The sequence below is a fragment of the Thunnus maccoyii genome, chromosome 19, assembly GCF_910596095.1.
Source record: "Thunnus maccoyii chromosome 19, fThuMac1.1, whole genome shotgun sequence".
Taxonomy (NCBI): domain Eukaryota; kingdom Metazoa; phylum Chordata; class Actinopteri; order Scombriformes; family Scombridae; genus Thunnus; species Thunnus maccoyii.
In genome coordinates this window covers 14214341-14233083 of record NC_056551.1, presented here as the reverse complement: position 1 = coordinate 14233083, position 18743 = coordinate 14214341, and the positions used below count along the sequence as shown (strand labels likewise).

The window sequence follows — 18743 nt, the reverse complement described above, 5'->3', positions numbered from 1 at the left end:
ACTTCAGCAGGTGATCCCACTGATAAGCTCTTCCCTCTCTGGCTGGAAGGAAAACCTGCTCTCCTGGCACTCTGTGGCACTAACCTGTAGTTACCTATTTATTGTTCACAGTGTCATGCTGTGTGAGGAGTGCTGCGTATTGGCATGATTTTTAAAATATCAGCAGTGTTTGGACTCTAACTTTGCGTTGTGATTCACAGGACAGAGAGTTGAGGCCAGAGGAAATGGATGGTATGTGTTATGCAACATAAAACCTTTTTTTTTCACACAATAATTCTCCAGTAATGTTCACGGAGTAATTTGTACATTCATACCCCATCTTCTCTCAGAGTTGCGTGAGGCATTCAAGGAGTTTGACAAAGACAAAGATGGGTTTATCGGCTGCAAAGACCTGGGAAACTGCATGAGAACTATGGGCTACATGCCAACAGAGATGGAGTTAATAGAACTGAGCCAGCAGATCAACATGAATTGTAAGTAAAATGAGTGTATGTGAGTGTATATCTTTTAGCAAGCACATCTATAAATAATTACTTCTGTTTTTTTTTTATCTATTTTCATTCTAATTTCTTTACTCTGACAAACAGAATCAAATGTTCATATAATCACTGCAACAGTAAATTTGAGGTCAACACTCTTGTAAGATCCACTATAAAAACAGTGGTGGGAATTCAGCACCAGTGGTTATTAGAAAATGTGCAACAAAAGGCATAAGACCTTGTTAGTCTTTATGTTTGTTTTTAAGTGTAAACTTCAGATAACCCAGCTTCTTCTTGTCCTCTGTACAACAGTGGGAGGACATGTTGACTTTGAGGACTTTGTTGAACTCATGGGGCCCAAACTTCTGGCTGAAACTGCAGACATGATTGGTGTAAAGGAGCTGAGGGATGCATTCAAGGAGGTAAGGAAAGGAGAAGCTCAAGAAAATGATAAAAACAGTATTATGGTCAAAATGATTTTAAATCATGTCCAGTTGGGTTGACATGAAGTTGAAACATTAAGGTAGAATTGATGAATTTATCCGATTGAGTCAGTAATATGTGTGGGGTCCATCTTAGAGTTTTAGTATAGAAATAATGTCTTCAGATGTTATTATCGGAATTGGAAACATGCTGCTCCACTGATATTCTGGTAATGTAGTGATGCTGACAGTGGTTGGTACAAGCTCAGGGACATATGTAAGTAAAATGGAAAAGAAAGTTTTGGTAATTGCAAGTTATAATTCAATTGTTTTACTCATTTGTCTCTTCTTCTCTCATTTTCAGTTTGACACAAATGGCGATGGCCAGATCAGCACAGCAGAACTTAGAGAAGCAATGAAAAAACTTTTAGGACAACAGGTACGGAGCTGCTGGGAGAGTCTGTCCTCTTCTCTGTAGCTCTCCATCAATCACGGTGTCTGTTTGAATCTTGTCTGTCTAATCTACTGAGTATCTTGCCTGAGTTTGTGACACGGACTTTCACACCTTGATTCCCCACAATCTGACTTTTTCAGGTTGGCCACAGAGATCTAGAGGACATCCTACGAGACATCGACCTCAACGGAGATGGCCACGTAGACTTTGAAGGTAAAAAAAAAAAACAACAACTCTGCAGTATAGGACATCATACGTTGCAATTCATATAGCATACTATATTTAACTGCAGCCTGAGCCTGGAAATCAAACATGCTTACACAATACCTTTCATTGCTCTCACTTTCTCTCATCCTGTCTCTTTTTTTAAACACAAACACACACTCAAGCACATTTCAAGTATAAGCAAAAATCCCAGCATGTCTCTGACTGATATCCCAATACCACGCTGATAGTGAGGTGAGGGGATGAAGGCAGTAGGTCTGTCTGTCAGATTATCTCCATACCAAGGGATTATGTCACCTCATAGATTACCCCCAGAGAAAAAGATGCATATAGGCTGTCAAGGATGAAAATATCAGGATGTGCTTTTCTCAGTAGTGCAACTAGTATATTTAATTCTAATAACTAAATTTTAATATTTTCCCTGCATTTTATATCCAATCCATTGATGCTAATGTCCAATTAACATTTACATTAACATTTAACAGAGAGGTTCGGTATATTCAGGGGTAAGTTTTAGGCAGCATTAGTGTGTAAAATGCCATTAAGAGAGAGAAAAGAGAGAAAATAACATATGTCAGTAATTACAATGATACACTGAATTACTGAACTCTTGACAGTTGATTTAAACATGACAGTGTAACATACAAGCTTGCAATAACTGATTTTAACAAACTGCTATCAGGCTAACACATTTGAGACATCCATACAAAATATTTTAATAATATGTTTTTGTTAGCCAAACTGATTATGACCCATTTGGATAAAAGTAAGGAATATTTTCTTTATTGAGTGAGATGGTCAGACAGAGCTAAAGCCCAGTTCACATTAACCTCTATAGAAAAATTAATAGAAATACATGAATTGGAACTTAAAGGAATAGTTGGGAAATAGTTTGCTTATTTGCTCATGCACAGAGTGTTAACTGAGGAGATTGACATCACTGTCATATCTGTGCAGTAAATAAAAAGCTATACACACAGCAGCCAGTTAGCTTAGCTTAGCATAAAGACTGGAAACAGGGATAAACAGCTAGCCTGGCTCTGTCCAAAAGTAACAAAATCCACTGTCCAGCACCTCTTTAGCTTACTGACTAACATGTAACACCCACCTACCAACATCTCCAAAGCAGAAACAGAAATAGCATGCAGAAGAAAATAGCATGACATACAATTGTTTTCACTTGCACTGCATCATATAATAAATCTTACTGTAGATTTTTTAAGTAGCTGACTTTTAAGTTATGTCCGACATTTGTCCTTTTCTTCAATTCACAGAATTTGTGCGAATGATGTCCCGATGAGTTCCTAAGGGAGAGCCGACATGTTAAAATACAACATGGATTCTCTGTTGGCATGGGGGGAAGATGAGAGAAACCAGCACAGGCTACTGATGGGTCTTGAACTTCTGAACTGTCAGTGAACAAGAAAACAAAAACATATCAACCCTGCCCTGAAACTGCCACGCTGAAGCTCAAAGGCTGATGAATACAGCCAGGAGCAACACTGTTGATTACATGCTGCTGTTTCCTAGAGCATAAACAAAACAAACAGCTGCATTTCTGACTTTTACAAAGCATATTTTAAAAAAAAGCACATTTTCCTTTAGTAATGACATTTATAATGCTGATGTGGTTGTCAACTCAAGGGTAAAGGGGTAATGTGACGTTTGAGCGATTTGGCTCAAACTCTATGCCATCGTTGCTGATAACTGCAGCAGTTAAAGAGACATGTTCCAACTACAGCAGTATGCCAGCAGCACCCTACAAATACAGCACATTACTTTCTTATGCTGAAGACATCTTAAGCACAAATACAATATGGCAATATGGAAATATTTCATGTGATCCTGTCAAAGCTGTGTGTTTGTGTTTTGTGCATACTGTTGTTTCTCTACACACTATGGATTTATTTTGTCCCTTAAGACCATTGTCAAACTCTGGTTAAGGAAAGTCAATTTTTGTTTTGTAATTATGTGTAATGTAGCAATGATACAGTTCTTCTGACTTTAATAACGTTATGCCTATCTTACTGTGATATATGTGTAATTTTCAGTGTGCATAAGACTGCAAAAATTCTTGAAGGATGTTCTCTCCACGTACAGCGAGTTGCTAATCTCGACTACTGTGACAGGCCTTTTTAAATATGTTTTACCAATTCTGAATATTACTCTGCATGGATACTCAGAATGCATAAAACATGTTCTGGTTTGTTTGTTGGATCATCTACACTGTGACTCACAGTGGTGGATGAGCGTTCAAACTTCAGATGAAAGAGCGATTATGTTAATGCTTTAATTTTTATGAGAAGAGCTTTGATAAATGTACTTATTTATTGGGTTTCTGTGAGTCTATTGTGTCTACAGAACAGTCCTGAAGTGAAAAATTTCACTTTGTTATAACATTTACGTTTTTAACTTTAATACCTCAAAAGGAATTGAACAATCAACCTCATCCACAAACTGCCCCTATAGCATAATCTGTAATTTCAATTTACCTTCTTTACCTTCTTCATTATACATATATGTAAGGGAGCAGTATTAGCTTCTTTATGAAAAAAGCCAAAGAAAGTTTACAGAAATTATTATTTGAGTCTCATTCAGAGTAGTATTTTTTAGAAATATGATCTATTGGATTACATTTTCAAAATGGCTGCTTTAAATGTCCTTTGGTTCCTGGGGCAGCTAAATTATTGGTTGACTGTTCAGAAATGGACATGGGGGGTATATGCATGCTATAAAGATGAGATATTCTTCTAAGGGAAATTCTTACTTTGTGATTTTACTTGTCTTTACTGTGTGAAACTATGCATGCTAGAAAACAATTCAATTTGTAGCAGAATAAAAATAAAAGGTTTTTATGGAACTTGAACACAGATGCAGTGTCTGTAAATTGTCTATGTGTGTGAGAGTACTTGTATTTTTCATGTTGTGGGGACATAAGTTTACACGGTCACATAGTGGGGACTTGCCTGCCTTTTGGGGACAAAAAGCAAGTCCTCATAATGTAAATCAATACATTTTAGTACTGGTCTAGGGTTGGGGTAAGGGTTAGGGTATGTCTCAAGGAAATTGATGTAAGTCATTGTAATGTCCCCCGAAGGAATGTAAACATGACTCTGTGTTAAGTTAGAATTAAATTGAGGTAGAGTTATGCCGAGTTCATACTACACGACTGTAGCCCTGATTTTACGCTCGCCGACAGTTTTTGGATTGCTGACAAAAGCCCCTGATCAGAGTCAAATCATTGTTTGTTCAGCACTTGCAAATCAGCGCTTGATCACTATGTGTGAATTGTTCAAAGACGCGATCTGAGAGACTTGCTGATGCATCTCAGGTGCCTGAAAGATATTAAGCAGGCTAAATATCTGGATCTGGAGTCCAAATCCTGTAGTGTGAAAAGTGTTGTGAATGGCAATGACGGTGGCTACGAGCTACAGCCAATGAGAGCGCAGATAAGGGGAAACATTTCACGTGTCACTTCTTGTGTGTGTTTTCATGACAAAACATAGTTTGTAGACCAGAAAGCCTCGTCGGGGAAAGATCCTGTAATGTGTGACCCCCTGTCGCCAATCAGTCACGTAGTGTGCAAACCACAACTTCAAGATTCATGATTACAAGACCAAGAGTTGTGTAGTGTGAATCTAACAACTTTGAGAGTCATGTAGTGTGTGCTTGGCATTAGGGTTAGTGCATTTACTGTTGTTGTGATGGTTAAGGTTAGGGTTAGTAGCTACAGGGAATGCATTATGTCAATTAGGTTTCTCAAAAAAAATAGAAAGCCAAACATTTTGGGGTGGCACGAATGTGTTTGTACAGTCACAGTATGGGGACTAGGTTCCAATTTGGGGACAAAAATTTTGGGGTTAAGATTTAGTTTTGTTTAAGGTGTGGATTGGTTGGTTATGCCACAGAGAATTCTCAGTTCTGATTGGATGGCAGGTGTCCATTAATTTCTTGACATGTTGGGTATCTTCCTAAAAAATGTAGAGAAAAATAATTTCATAAATGAATCCACAGAAAAATTAATTACAATGCTTTTTCATACACATTGTAGTTTAACACGCAAATGTACATATACAGAATTAAAACTGAATACAATAGAACTATAGAAATTGCAACAAGTTCCCCTCAAACATTCAGCCTTCAGCAGAACAAAGACTTTGGAGTGACAACAAAGAACTTACATTTTCATTATTGATTAACTGGTTGATTATTTTCTTGATTAATTGTAGGTCTATAAAAAGTCAAAAAACTGTGAAAATTAAAAAGTTCATGGTAATGGCATCAAATATCTTGTTTTGTTCAACCAACAGTTGAAAACCCAAAGAATTAAATTAAGTTTTCTAAAATGTAAGATGAGGAAAAGCAGAAAATTGTCACATTTGAGAAGCTGGAACCAGAGAAAATTAAAATGTGCTGCTTGAGAAATGACTAACAATTAATCAATTTTAAGAACTGTTGCTGATTATTTTTCTATCAATTGACTAAGCAATAAAGGTAAGACAATTGATCTGCGGGGAAATTCATGTTACAGCACCACTGAGACAGGCTGAGAGGTAAGAACACAGTTAAGGAGCTTTTTGAATGAAGTAGATTAAAATAAGAGATTAAACAAATTAGTTGGTTGGAAATTACTTGGAATTTGGCAGGCACAGTAAGAAACTGTAAAACACTGATGCCTCTGCTACAGGAGATTAAAATAATGAACACTACTAAGACAATATTTGGACTGATGGAGAAAGTTAAGCCCCTCAAATCCAGCAAAGTCTGTAGACAAAATCATGTCTGAGATGTTATATTTCAAAAGCCAAAAGCAGCAGCAGCATCCAACATTTCAGTGAGCTTTTTAAAAATGAATAATTTCTTGAAATGTAAAATGAGACTTATGCCAACAAATAAAGATGGGGACTAATACAATTCTGACATTTACAAAAATCTGTGTAAATAGCTCACTGACAGACCAGTCTCAACTGACTAATATTTCACAGTTAGAGCCAACTTGGCTTTTAACTGAAACAGCGCAGCAGGCCATCTTTATCTTCTCATAAAAGCAAAATGCCTGTTTCAGAGAGAATAAAGCATGTATCATACAGGATAAAGTTAATATCATAAAAGCAATGTACACAGTGACGGGTAAAGTTTTTTTTTTTTAAAAAAAGGATTAAGAGTCATGCAAGGCAGTCAAATCATCAAAGTCCAGATTTAAATAAATGAACTATAGAAATATAAAAGTCCTAATCCCCAGCATGAAGTGAATATATCTGCTTTAGCACAGCCTCCCATCATACATACAATCAAACTGGGCCGTTTTGATTTCTTTTGAAGGGGACCTATTATGCTTTTCCTTATTTTCAGTCATATATATAATGTTACAATGTCAGATGTTCATATTAAACATGGCCAGAGTGTCAAATAATGAGGTATACATATGTAAAAGTAATCCCTGTGAACAAAAAGCACCGGCTTCAGACTGCTCTGAACGCTTAGTTTCCAACATTTTTTTCTACTTTCAGCCCGAGCCGACGTCGGCTCATGATGGATTTCTTCATATGGTCATCTGCCCCACGCACAGCGCTCAGGTTCACTGCTCCGCTCCACTAACGTTATGCTGTTTCTCCGTTGTTTTGGGAGTAGTCACGCCAAGCTATGACTCGGATCGAGATGGCATGCTGTCAGTGTTTTTCCATTACACAACACAGCAAAGTAAAATAAGTTGTTTACTCGTCTGAGGTGTACTGGTTGTCTGCAGCTCTTGATCAGACATCATCATCACTGTGGCTGTCTCTTCTTGTATTATTCCTCACTGAATTATTTCTAATTGATCTACTGAACAAAGAGCTCCAAATATCTCCATATACTGTTGTGTTGATTGGTTTTAGCATTGCTTACTAAGCTCTGCTAATTTGGTGTGGATTATGTTTAATTCTTCAAAATAAAAGCCTCCCATTATTTACTCATTTAAAAGCTTTTAATTTGACGCAGTAAAGCAGGAAATGTTGGATTTGCATCAGTGGCAACTTAACACGACTCTGATACGTGCTGCCCCAGGAATCTGGAAAGCTGGCCAATCAGAACAGAGTGGGCTCATCAGAAGGGGGGCCTTATAGAGACAGGAGCTAAAACTGCCTGTTAGAGACAGAGGCGGAACTGAGGGGCTGCATAAAGGGCCAGTGTAAGATAAATAAGTAGGTTTTTGAACTGTGAATCATGCAAAGCTACTAGTGGAGTCCCAAAATAAAAAATAAAGCTGGAAATGTGCACAATAGGTCCCCTTTAATTCCAAATGTATTTTCTCTGCCTATCAATATATATCGATTAGTTGTCTTTGTTCCTTTTATTTAAGGGCTAGTTTTCTAAGTATTTTGAGTAAGTGTGTTTTCATAGGCCTATTATTGGTATAACAATAGCTCATAACAGATGTTATGTAATAGAATCAAATAGGTACATTATTGTAAAATGTAGGTTATTTAAAGATGTTTTTTCAGTCAATCAGCCTATATGTATCAGTCAGTCTGATACATATAGGCTACCCTAACTTAGTTAAGTTGTTGACTACAAATTTACATAATATATACATAAAATCTGAATTCAGACCATTTACTGTACACAAAATTATCCTTATCATTGTTCACCCTGTACATGAAAAAAGGGCACTAAAACCATTGTGTTCATTTTCTTTGATCAACCTCCTTGTGCTTGAGTTTTTTTTGATGTTGCTGGGCTAATGTATTGATATTGATTGATTGATACTATATAGCCTAATTCCTCATAATAAAATTTCCACATGTTGTATTTTTTCCAGTGTTATCGTCAGTTTATTCAGTTTGGACAAGGCTTGAACAGATGGACTTCACCTTATATAGCCTCCTTTCTGCTTGGACCACCTCTACACTGTAATCTGATTTACTGTCCATGGCCAGCCCACAATGCACTGACAGCAGCCCTCATTGGCCACCTGTTGCCATGAGGACTCTACACAGCCCTGTTAGCAGCTTTAGCATGCTGCTGAAAGCCAGCACAGTGTCAGAAATCCCTGTACTTCAGACTTAACCGTCCAGATGGAGAACAACTTGATCGCATGTCATCTCAATCCTCTCCCGGCACAGGACTAAATCTGGAGGACGGTAAGACCTGTTTGTAACTCATCATAGAGTTCCCATGCTAGCATGTTATGAACCAAACCTATAAAAACACAAATGGCATGTAAATAATAAACTAACTAGTCATGATTAGTTACACACATTATGTCTAATGTTAACAGTTTACCATTACTGAACATTTCTGTGTCACTTCAATTGCATTACCCAGCTCAATTAACAATATAGTTTTAAAATAGTTTTTGCTGGCATTGCACCTTTAGTTCATGGTTAATACCAGTAGGGACAGTTGAATTCTTAAAGATCCCCCCTGACATGTTTTAAGATGTAGGTACATAAAATACTTTACTTTGAATTATAATTTGTGTTGAGTAAGGTTTTCCCACACACACACAGAAAAAATCTTATATATATATAATTACCTAAATTACCAATTACCTAAAAATCCTTAAAATTACTTACTCACTCTCCGTCATTACAAACTCCAGAATCTATGAATATGCAATTATTTTTTATTTCAAAAGTTTAACTGCTGAACAGTAGATGTCACCTACTTCACCTTAAAGTCCATTCTCAGTGTATGCACTCAAGACTTCAAGTTTCCATAAAACACCTGTGTAAATCGAATACCGGATCATGATTGGCTCCAAAATTGTTGTGATGTCACAAATCTTGCTCACAGGTACACCCCTTAAACTCAGATTTAATATATTTACTAGGGCTGTAGTCTGCTGGTCAATTAGTTGGTCGATATGCTCTCGTCCAACTAAATTCTCATTGGTCGAATAATCTCCGTGTTATTTTCATAAGGAGAAAAGTCCTACATCAACAGCTTTCCAGGAGTAATCCATTATTTCCTGCGGTGGGAGGGACAGACTAACAAATTACCTGTGAAAACAGGGGTGTATTTAAAACACCCCTCTTGTTTTCACAACTTTGAACTCGCCAAACCTAATGGACACTGCTGGGTCTAACTGTACTCAACGTTTATTGACCGTACTGAACGTTTACTGAATCTGTGTTTCTCCATAATGATAACAACGAGAACCCCCGCCAGGCCAAAAAAAAAAATTTTTTAATATTTGATTGGAAATCGACAGCGTTTGGGAGTCTCTGTGCAGCGCTGTCCCAGTACGTGAGTCAACCTCTGCTGTTGCCTGGGAAACTACTGGTAGCGTGGCTCCGTTAAGGAATATATTTGCGTAGCGAGTGGGAAAGAGCGAGGGGCAGAGGAGTGACAGTGGATGCAAGCGGAGCAGAGGAAAAGGTTAGTAGTAAGTTGTCAGTCTGGCAGTAAATGTACAGTACAGACTACAGTGTGTCAGTTAATAAACGCTAAAAAGTCACGTCTGTTGTTTCCCCAAATGCTGGAAAAGTAAAGGGGGTTAGCTCCAAAGTTAGCAACAATGGGTTAGCCTAACCTGAAGACACAAAACAGAGAAATACAGAAAAGAGAAATGTGTGGCTGCCGAATTTACTGTGTACTCTATCCCGTTATATCGCGCGCAACTAATCAATTAGTTGAAGATTATGTACGATTTTTGTCGACCAAAATTTTCTTTGGTTGACTACAGCCCTAATATTTACAATATTTCATATTACTAACTACACATCTATACAAGATGCAACTAACTATTATACTACTACTGTATCGTGGGAAGCTGTGGATATCTCACGAATGAAGTCTTCATCATTTTCTCAATGCATTCGACTTAGTGACAGTTGTTCTACTTTTTCAACAATAAGGCAATAACTGTCAATTTACAATTGTGAGCTGCAGTCATTGCATCATTGTTGTAAAGCTAGAATAAGTGTTTTGCATGCTGTCAAGAAAAAGTCAGTGAATGTATAGAGGAAATCATGTCATTCTGAACACTTGATATGGGGAAGAATTTTAGCGTAACTACCTCTCAGGCCAGCCCAGGATACCAGAATATATCAGTAATGCTTATGTCACTATACCAATAATAATAATATGTGGAAAATGTGCAAAAATGTGATGTTGCTCAGAAGGTTATTTAAAGTCCATCACAATGTAAGACAGGTTTCCTGAAAGGAAACACTTGGATTATAAAGTTTGTACCTTTTATGACTGATCATGATATTTTCTGCTGTCTTTGTCAGACACAGACAATGAGTTCCCCTTGATGTACATTTCAGCGACGGCTTCAGACACTGATGCTTCAAACGGACCAGAAGACTTGACCTAAATCTGAGGGTTTCAGCACTGAGGGTGTGCAGTTACACTGCTCTCTGTGTATCTTCTGCAGTTAGCATGACTTGGTTTACGTTCCCCGTTGACAACCTGCTATGCAGGTGTCTTGGCATCTCCATCACCGTGTGGCTGACTCTTCTGTTTGTCTTCATAATTGTGCCAGCTGTACTTGGTGTCTCTTTTGGGATCCGCAGACTCTACATGATGACGCTTCTCAGGATCTTTGAGGTGAGCTTGGCGTCTATATAATGCACAATATTATTTGGAGGGTACAAAAGAAAAGTCTTATAAATTCATATGTTATTGTACCAGGAGTTTGGTGAACTGAAGTTTGTTCTGATTATTCATTATACAACTTTTTGGAGCCTAGACCTTACCTCAAAATAGCTAATAAAATTGCTCATAAAAATAAGTTAAATTTAGAATAAATGTTGACAATACTGAACAGTGATAAACAGAGATTATGCACCATGACAGTGTTAAAATATTCACTGTCTGCCAGATGGAGAGCAGGGCGAACATTAGTGCTGGGGCCCCACAATGCATCACATCAGTGGTAGTAACACATGCCTCCCCTGACACAGTGGGGACCCTAAAGTCCTCTGAGAGAGTATTTCTTCCCAAAACATGCTGGTTTGATTTAACTAGGCTCCTTTGCCTCTACAACATTACTCATAGGTTTCTGTCACTTAAGGCAGTCATAGGCCAGGGATGGAAAATCGAGCTACACTGTACTATGGTTGCAGGACTTTGGCTCCCATCCCATCTTCTTGGAGCAGGCACCATTAATGGCCTTGTGTTCTGTACATATTCCCACTATTCTCTCCGCATCCATTTATCCTGTGTGGATAGAAGAGGTTGACCACACATGCCCTGGTTCTCAGAAATCCTACCGTTGCTGGATGGGACCTCAGGGAACTCCGAGCTCAGAGGGACTATTAGAAGCACAGGACATATTGCTGCATCCCTTTCCTCAGAGACACAGGCTTTGGGACAGCCCTTGGGAGGAACAAGGTCTTAGCCATGGGACTACCATCTGAGGTGATGTAGACTCTCCCGAGAGCTCAGACTCATGGGATGAAGTCCATCTACTGGCATAGGTGGTTGGAGTTTTTAGATTCAAAACTCTAAACAAAAAAACATCAAAAACTGCCTTCTATACTCAGGATAATGGTGGTTATGATTAAAGCTTAACTAATAAGGAGATACCTGTTGTTTCAGGATGTTTGCAAAATGCTTTCCCAATTTCTTAAGAGTTCTTCGACAGTTGTACACAGCTATTGTAAGTCAATTGTCCCACCCCGCAGTTTGGAGTTGGTTTTCAAGGCTCTGGAGAAGGCCCTGTTTGAGCTGCTGGAGCTGATCAATTGTCTGGTCAAGAAGACTGTATTTCTCTTGGCTTCTGTTAGGAAGTTGGGAGGAGCTGCAGGATCTCTTGATCCATCATGAACTTGCATTGTGAAGGTTCCTGTGTAAAGGTATAAATGGTGGCCTTTCGGTCAAATTTGACATATCTTCCAAAGATCCTTTGTGGATTTTCTCTCTGCTTTGTCCAGTCAGGGCTGTGAGACTGTACATTGAATGTGAGTCCAGTATAAAGCAGACCAGCTATAAATTGGTTTCAACACAGAAACTTTGAAAGTCCAGATTTTCCCACTGGATTGTGGATGTTATAGCAAGCCAATATGGTGCTGCTGTTCCACTGCCTTCAGGTGTGGTTAAATTCTGTGATAAGGCAGCATCATGGCCACTTTCTACTGACATACAGTATGTCACACTGCTACTTCGCGTGTCCCATCCACATGGTTATACCATGTTAATTTAACTGTAGGTACCTCCTTTAGGAATTAGGTGGGAACAGGCTGCTACTGTCCACTGGGGACTGGTTCAGTGACCTCTGTATGAATCAGACTCAGCATCTTGCAAAGCTGTCAAGCCCATGGTAGAGTCATCTTAGTTTCATGCAGTAGTTTTGGGAGTACTTGCTGGTCTAGGAGCATGTGTGTATTGTGTACAGTTAGTAGTAGCTGGATTTCCATGGGCCCCTCTGAAACACACATTGGTGTTTTCTGCGGAGAACATACCAGTTGATGCTTCTCAAAATGATCTTTCTCCAGTTTATGGTGGCAAAGAGGCCTAATTTATCACTCTTGTGACCTAAAGTTGTGATTTATGCTCAAGAAAGTCAGACAAAGGGTAGGGTTCAAAGCAGAAATTGGACCAGAAAAGAGTTTGTTTCTGCAATTTCTGTGCATTGTTTTCTCAGCTGCAAGCTTCTGAGGAAAACACATGTTCTTTCAACCTTCTCTACTGCAGAGCTGTGGTCTCCAGGGATCTTGCTGCTTAATTTCATCACTTTGATCGTTTCACAGTGTGCTGTGGCCATATTCTCTTGGAATCTCTTACCATTAATGCATTTTGAAGGACTGTAGTGCTTAATTACTGCTTATCCAACTCCATAGCTGCTAGTCAGCTGTAGTATATCAAATTAAGGCTTTAGTTCCTACTCTTACAAAGAAAATTGCTGCTGCTTAATTCATTGTAATGTTTTTTTCTCCTAAATTAGTGGGCAACCTTACGAATGGAGATGGGAGCAAAAGAAAAGAATCAGCATCTCTATAAACCATATAGCAATGGTAAATGATTACTGTATAATTTAACTGTTAATATGTCTCAGTGATGAATACTTACATGTTGATCATTTTCACCATTAACTCAAATGTCTTTCTTCTCCGTGCTCCCCCCTGTAGGTATCATAGCCAAAGATCCTGCATCATCTTTGCAGCAGGAGATCCAGGAGCTTCGGGGTTCTGCCAACTGTCTGCGCTCTGAGCCGGAGTTTGAGATGGCTGATATCTTCTATTTCTGCCGAAGAGGCGTGGAGAGCATAGTGGATGATGAGGTGACCAAGCGCTTTTCAGCCCAGGAGCTGGAGAGCTGGAACTTATTGACTCGAAGCAACTACAACTTCCGTCATATAAGTCTGAGACTCACTGTCCTGTGGGGTCTGGGAATCCTCATTCGCTATGGCGTCCTGCTGCCTCTGAGGTCAGAGCTGTGCTCAGCATCTGTAAGATTCATCTAATCGTACAAAAGCAGTAAAAGGGTGAACTACTGTTTCAGTCTTATGATATGTTCTCCTTTTTTCAGGGTTACTTTGGCAGCCACTGGCATTAGTCTGCTCCTAGTATTGACTACTTTGGTGGGATTTTTACCAAATAGAGAGTAAGTTTCCCCCAATTCCTATAACAGTTCAAGCATGTATGTGAATTTAAGTCTATAACAAGGGCAGAAGGATGACTTGACTTGATTTAATTACGTGTAGACTGCACTACTCATATTTTAGCCAATCAGGTTTATAATATTTTTTCTGACAGATTGTTTTGCTGCTTTAAAAAATGAAATGGTTGTTTGATAGATCTTGGATTATGTGTCAGCCGTTAGAGACCTGGAGTAATTTTTGTGGCATCATGCTGTTTGTCTTCAGGTTAAGGTCCTACCTGAGTGAGAAGATTCATCTGATGTGTTACCGCATCTGTGTTAGAGCTCTCACAGCAATCATCACCTATCATAACAGGTACATAATATTTAATATTCGTCAACAAAATCAGCCTCCTAAGAGACGGAAATTAAAAGTGTTAAAAGTGTAAAAGTTTACAGCTTTTTGTAAATGTCTGATAGCCTGTCAGAAAGTTGTGTGTCTGTGTCTGAAACAAACAGTTTTTTCAATTGCAGTGAGAACAAACCAAAAAATGGCGGTATCTGTGTGGCAAATCATACAACGCCCATTGACATCATCATCTTGGCCAATGATGGGTGCTACTCTATGGTTTGTTTATCTCTGTCTATGTTTCTGTGAGTGTGTGTGTTCCATTTTCATAAGAATGAATGATTAGGAAAAATTGCTTTACTTGCTTTTTCTATTGCAGTCTGCAGAGGTGTTGTTTTCCTACTGAACTTGAGTTGAACTTGTCTCTCAGGTTGGCCAAATTCATGGAGGGTTGATGGGAATGGTCCAAAGAGCCATGGTCAAATCCTCTCCTCATATCTGGTTTCAAAGATCAGAAGTGAAAGACAGACACCTAGTGGCCAAAAGGTAACACTGCATCATCTCAGTGTTGGTATCTCTCCAAGCTCCTGTTATATTATGGTCAGTGCCACTGCTGAGCAACCAGTGACCTTCAAGCATGTTTATGTACTGATGGTAACCAGTGAGCTTCACAGAGGACATTTCTGGTACATACAGTAAAGGGATTATTTCAATGTATCATATCAGAAAGAGGTCCTGCCATTCACTCCTGTTAAATGAAAAAAATATAGCCAATATAAAGGTTAGCTGTGATTGACATATTTTGTTGTGACATATTTTACCTATCACATAATGAATTGTACCATACAATACGTACATAGTATACAGTATTTTGCACACAAACAACTAAATTTGTCTACATGGTGGCAAAAGCCTCCCAACAAATAATACACCAGTCACAGAGAAACGAAAGCAAGCAAAAAGTGCCTCAAAAACCTCTAAATTCTGCTTGTAATTTCTACACATTTACTTTACTGACATTACTACAATCACTCCTATTTTAACACATACACCACAGTTACACTCATCCTACACTGATATAACCTACACAGAACCTTTCAGCAACATTAGCATAACACTCACCTGCACTTGCACTTAACCTCTTAACAAAATGGCGCGACTCTGCCCTGTTAACGAGCGACCGGAAGTGAAACTGGTCTGAATATAGCATGTCTATTTACCATTAACTCGCGACTGACTGGCTTATACTCAGAAACAATCTTTTAAACACATTTTTATATATTATCTCATGCAAAGGTCTGTAACTTTCACTGACAAAATAGTAGAAAACCGAAATTCACGGAGGTAACTGTTCTCAATGGCGGCAACAAAAATACGTTCCAAATACATTTCTAAACCAGGTCACAACTTCACAGAACGATTTGCAATACATTTACATTAGCTAGTAAACAGAGCTAATCATAGAAAAGAAAGTTTTAACATACCTGTGAATTAGTAAGGGAGAGAGCCAAAGTTAGCGTCTTGCTCTAGCCGATGCTCATTTAATATTGAGCTGCGCATGAGCAGAGCAGGTGAGTGACCTCCTTCAGGTATCCACAGTGGCATTAGAGTTAGTATTGACCTGATGTCAAAACTCCATAAACACAGTTAGATTAGTTCAAATAATTAACAAAAAATTAGGGGGTGTCTGTTTACATAAAAAAACATGTGGCATTTCCAACCCATTACACTATGAAACAATGAACTTGACAGAGAACATATGTCTAACATAAAAACTTGTTTGTAAACTGGTATCAACCTTGGTGGCCTTGTGTTTAAAGGGATTTTAATAAGGCAGTATACCATATTCCATGTAATTTATTAGCACTGTATTGATATTTCAACTTGGCATGCACTGTAGAGTATGAGTGAAAGTGTATAATGATTTGTATTTGGTTGTTGCAATAATAACAACAGTTCACTTTAGGTTTTAGCAGCAACCGTAATGGACTTTAACTCTAGAATGGAAAAAATCTTTTTTTTTTTTTTTTAATTTTTTTATCAATTATGCTTTCAGGCTTGGCGATCATGTTGCTGACAAAACCAAACAGCCTATTCTTATCTTCCCTGAGGGTGTGTATGATGATATAATGCTTTAAAACATGTAGAGCTTGTAAAGTTTGGTGTTTAGTGTTGCTAAGAGCGTCACTCTGTGTCATCTACAGGAACTTGCATCAACAACACATCAGTGATGATGTTCAAAAAAGGCAGCTTCGAAATCGGCTGCACCGTCTATCCAGTTGCCATTAAGGTAGGAGCTTTTTTTGTCTTTTTCCTCCTTTTTTTCTCATTTTGCTCTTACCTGTGCATGATATGATCTTATTTCTATCTTGCAATCTTGCAGTATGATCCTCGCTTTGGGGATGCTTTCTGGAACAGCAGTAAGTTTGGTATGGTGAACTATCTGCTGAGGATGATGAGCAGCTGGGCAATCGTATGCAGCGTTTGGTATCTGCCACCTATGAACAGAGAGGTGAAACCCTACAAAATATTTTGTGTCCCAGTATATAGTTTGGTGTAACCTACTGGCTAAATATCTGGTTATGTTGGAGAACATTTCCCATATTTTATTGGTCTGTTCTTTTTTATTGTCTTCTTGTAGGAAGGGGAGGATGCAGTGCAGTTTGCCAATCGAGTGAAAGCAGCCATTGCTGCACAAGGAGGATTAGTGGATCTCATTTGGTGAGTCATTGTTGTATTTAATTGTTATGATATACATCAGTAAAATTATATGTGTCTATGGTTATTAGAAAGAGAGGTTGCCACTGGCATAAACTGCAGCTGCTGATTCACAAACTATAACGTTATTAACTTTAGCTCCAATGGAAATTGTGCAGTATTACACGTATTATAGAGCTAATTTGAGGGGGCAATCTTGGTTCTTCCCTTCAGCGTTTGTGGAGGAGGTAACTAATAGCACTGTGTTCAGTCTGTGTGTGATACTCTTTTCTTTTGTGTGCTCTCAGGGACGGAGGGCTGAAACGAGCAAAGGTAAAAGACGCTTTCAAGGAAGAGCAGCAGAAACTTTACAGCAAAGTCCTTGTAGGTGATCAGGACCAGGAGGACCAAAGTGACAACAAAGTTTTAGAGGATGAAAATCCAGAGGAGGACAAAAGCAGCCAAGATTCAAGAAATGAAATGAGGACACAGTGAATGTATGACAATTTATAAGCAAACACTTAATATCTTATATAATGGCATTTATTAGTGACTCTGTGAAGTTCCACACATACAGTAGGAACTTAAATTCATTATTATTGCTGCTGTATTTTTTTTTACCAGGCTCCAAGCCAAAGAACATTTTCTGTTATGTTTTGATATTTCAGTTTTTGTCAGTTCATATCTGTATTTAATTATCTTTGTATGTTGTGAAATTGGGAGAATGGTTACATTCACCAGAGGGTCAAACAGAGCAGTAAAAGAACCAAAACCTCATATCGCCCCATGAGTTTGACGCATATCTGATTAAAACATTCTCATATGAAAATGCCTGTTGACCGAAATGGCTGTTTTATAAAATCATGTGTTATGGAACATCTCTTAAAATACAACTGAGAACGCTAAACAGTGGCTATTTTAAGTGCCTCGTACTACAGTAGTTACATCACAGTGAGACAGACACTTTGGCAGGGCCCACACTTAGTATGTCACTTTACTAATTGGCTCAAGGCTCTATATGTGTCTTCACCTTTAAACTTTGAATGGCACCAGGAAACAGAGTAAAATAAGGTTAAACATTTTCAGCCATGACACATAATGTATACCATGATAATGAAGGTTTTCAATTGGTTCGTCTCAGATTATGTGGAAAGTCTTTCTTTGAAGGGTTCAGGGTGATACAAAGTAAGTTACCTTTCTCAAACAGTTGGAGTCAGTGTTTAGACAATATCTATCCTGTATTTGTTGTGTTGGGACATTTTACTCAACAGCAAACAGACAAATCAAACAGACTGATTTAGACAGCATTATAAGATGCATTCATTCTCCTTACTCCTCTTGAGGCTTACAGGGATTGTTAGGGCCTATGCCAGCATGGATTCAGGAAAAAGCAGGGAATCAACTCTGGAAAGGTCGCCAGTCCATTAATGCGCCAACACAGACAACCAAACAAACACATTCATGGTATTTTAGAGCCTTCAATCCACCTGAACTGCAGGTGGGATGAAACGCGTGCAGACACTGGCACGGCAGGCTGATTAAGATTCAAACTGGAGCAGCATGTGAAACTGAATCCAAGCCTATGAACCCTATCGGCTGTCACAGAT

The 18743-nt window shown here is 38.5% G+C and overlaps 2 protein-coding genes and 3 long non-coding RNA genes across 9 annotated transcripts in view; 2 read left to right on the top strand and 3 right to left on the bottom strand.

The window, feature by feature from the left end:
• cabp1b (calcium binding protein 1b) overlaps positions 1–2941 on the top strand; it is a 14444-nt gene extending 11503 nt beyond the window's left edge. For all 4 annotated transcript variants that reach the window (XM_042394434.1, XM_042394437.1, XM_042394436.1 and 1 more), the window contains 6 exons: positions 201–231; positions 330–473; positions 792–901; positions 1266–1340; positions 1496–1568; positions 2855–2941. In XM_042394434.1, the coding sequence (XP_042250368.1) occupies positions 201–231; positions 330–473; positions 792–901; positions 1266–1340; positions 1496–1568; positions 2855–2880 (459 nt within the window). In that variant the 3' untranslated portion in view covers positions 2881–2941. The remainder of the gene's footprint in view (positions 1–200; positions 232–329; positions 474–791; positions 902–1265; positions 1341–1495; positions 1569–2854) is intronic.
• LOC121885214 lies at positions 1531–13669 on the bottom strand. Of its 2 annotated transcripts, none has more exons than XR_006092501.1 (2): positions 13581–13669; positions 1531–2989 (listed from the first exon to the last, which is right to left on the bottom strand). It is a non-coding gene; the product is annotated as an uncharacterized LOC121885214 (long non-coding RNA). The 2 variants fall into 2 exon arrangements; XR_006092502.1 differs by having other exon boundaries at positions 1531–5551; positions 13581–13646.
• LOC121885215 lies at positions 8368–10840 on the bottom strand. Its single transcript, XR_006092503.1, has 2 exons — positions 10758–10840; positions 8368–8759 (listed from the first exon to the last, which is right to left on the bottom strand). It is a non-coding gene; the product is annotated as an uncharacterized LOC121885215 (long non-coding RNA).
• On the top strand, positions 10937–18743 carry LOC121885212 (glycerol-3-phosphate acyltransferase 4-like). Its single transcript, XM_042394438.1, has 12 exons — positions 10937–11117; positions 13456–13525; positions 13640–13937; positions 14040–14114; positions 14377–14466; positions 14625–14718; positions 14870–14985; positions 16496–16551; positions 16644–16729; positions 16823–16951; positions 17081–17160; positions 17445–18743. The coding sequence occupies exons 1-12, from the start codon at positions 10950–10952 to the stop codon at positions 17629–17631; spliced, it is 1449 nt and encodes a 482-aa protein (XP_042250372.1). The 5' UTR covers positions 10937–10949; the 3' UTR covers positions 17632–18743.
• LOC121885213 lies at positions 13664–16009 on the bottom strand. Its single transcript, XR_006092500.1, has 5 exons — positions 15924–16009; positions 14801–14937; positions 14390–14454; positions 13884–13970; positions 13664–13754 (listed from the first exon to the last, which is right to left on the bottom strand). It is a non-coding gene; the product is annotated as an uncharacterized LOC121885213 (long non-coding RNA).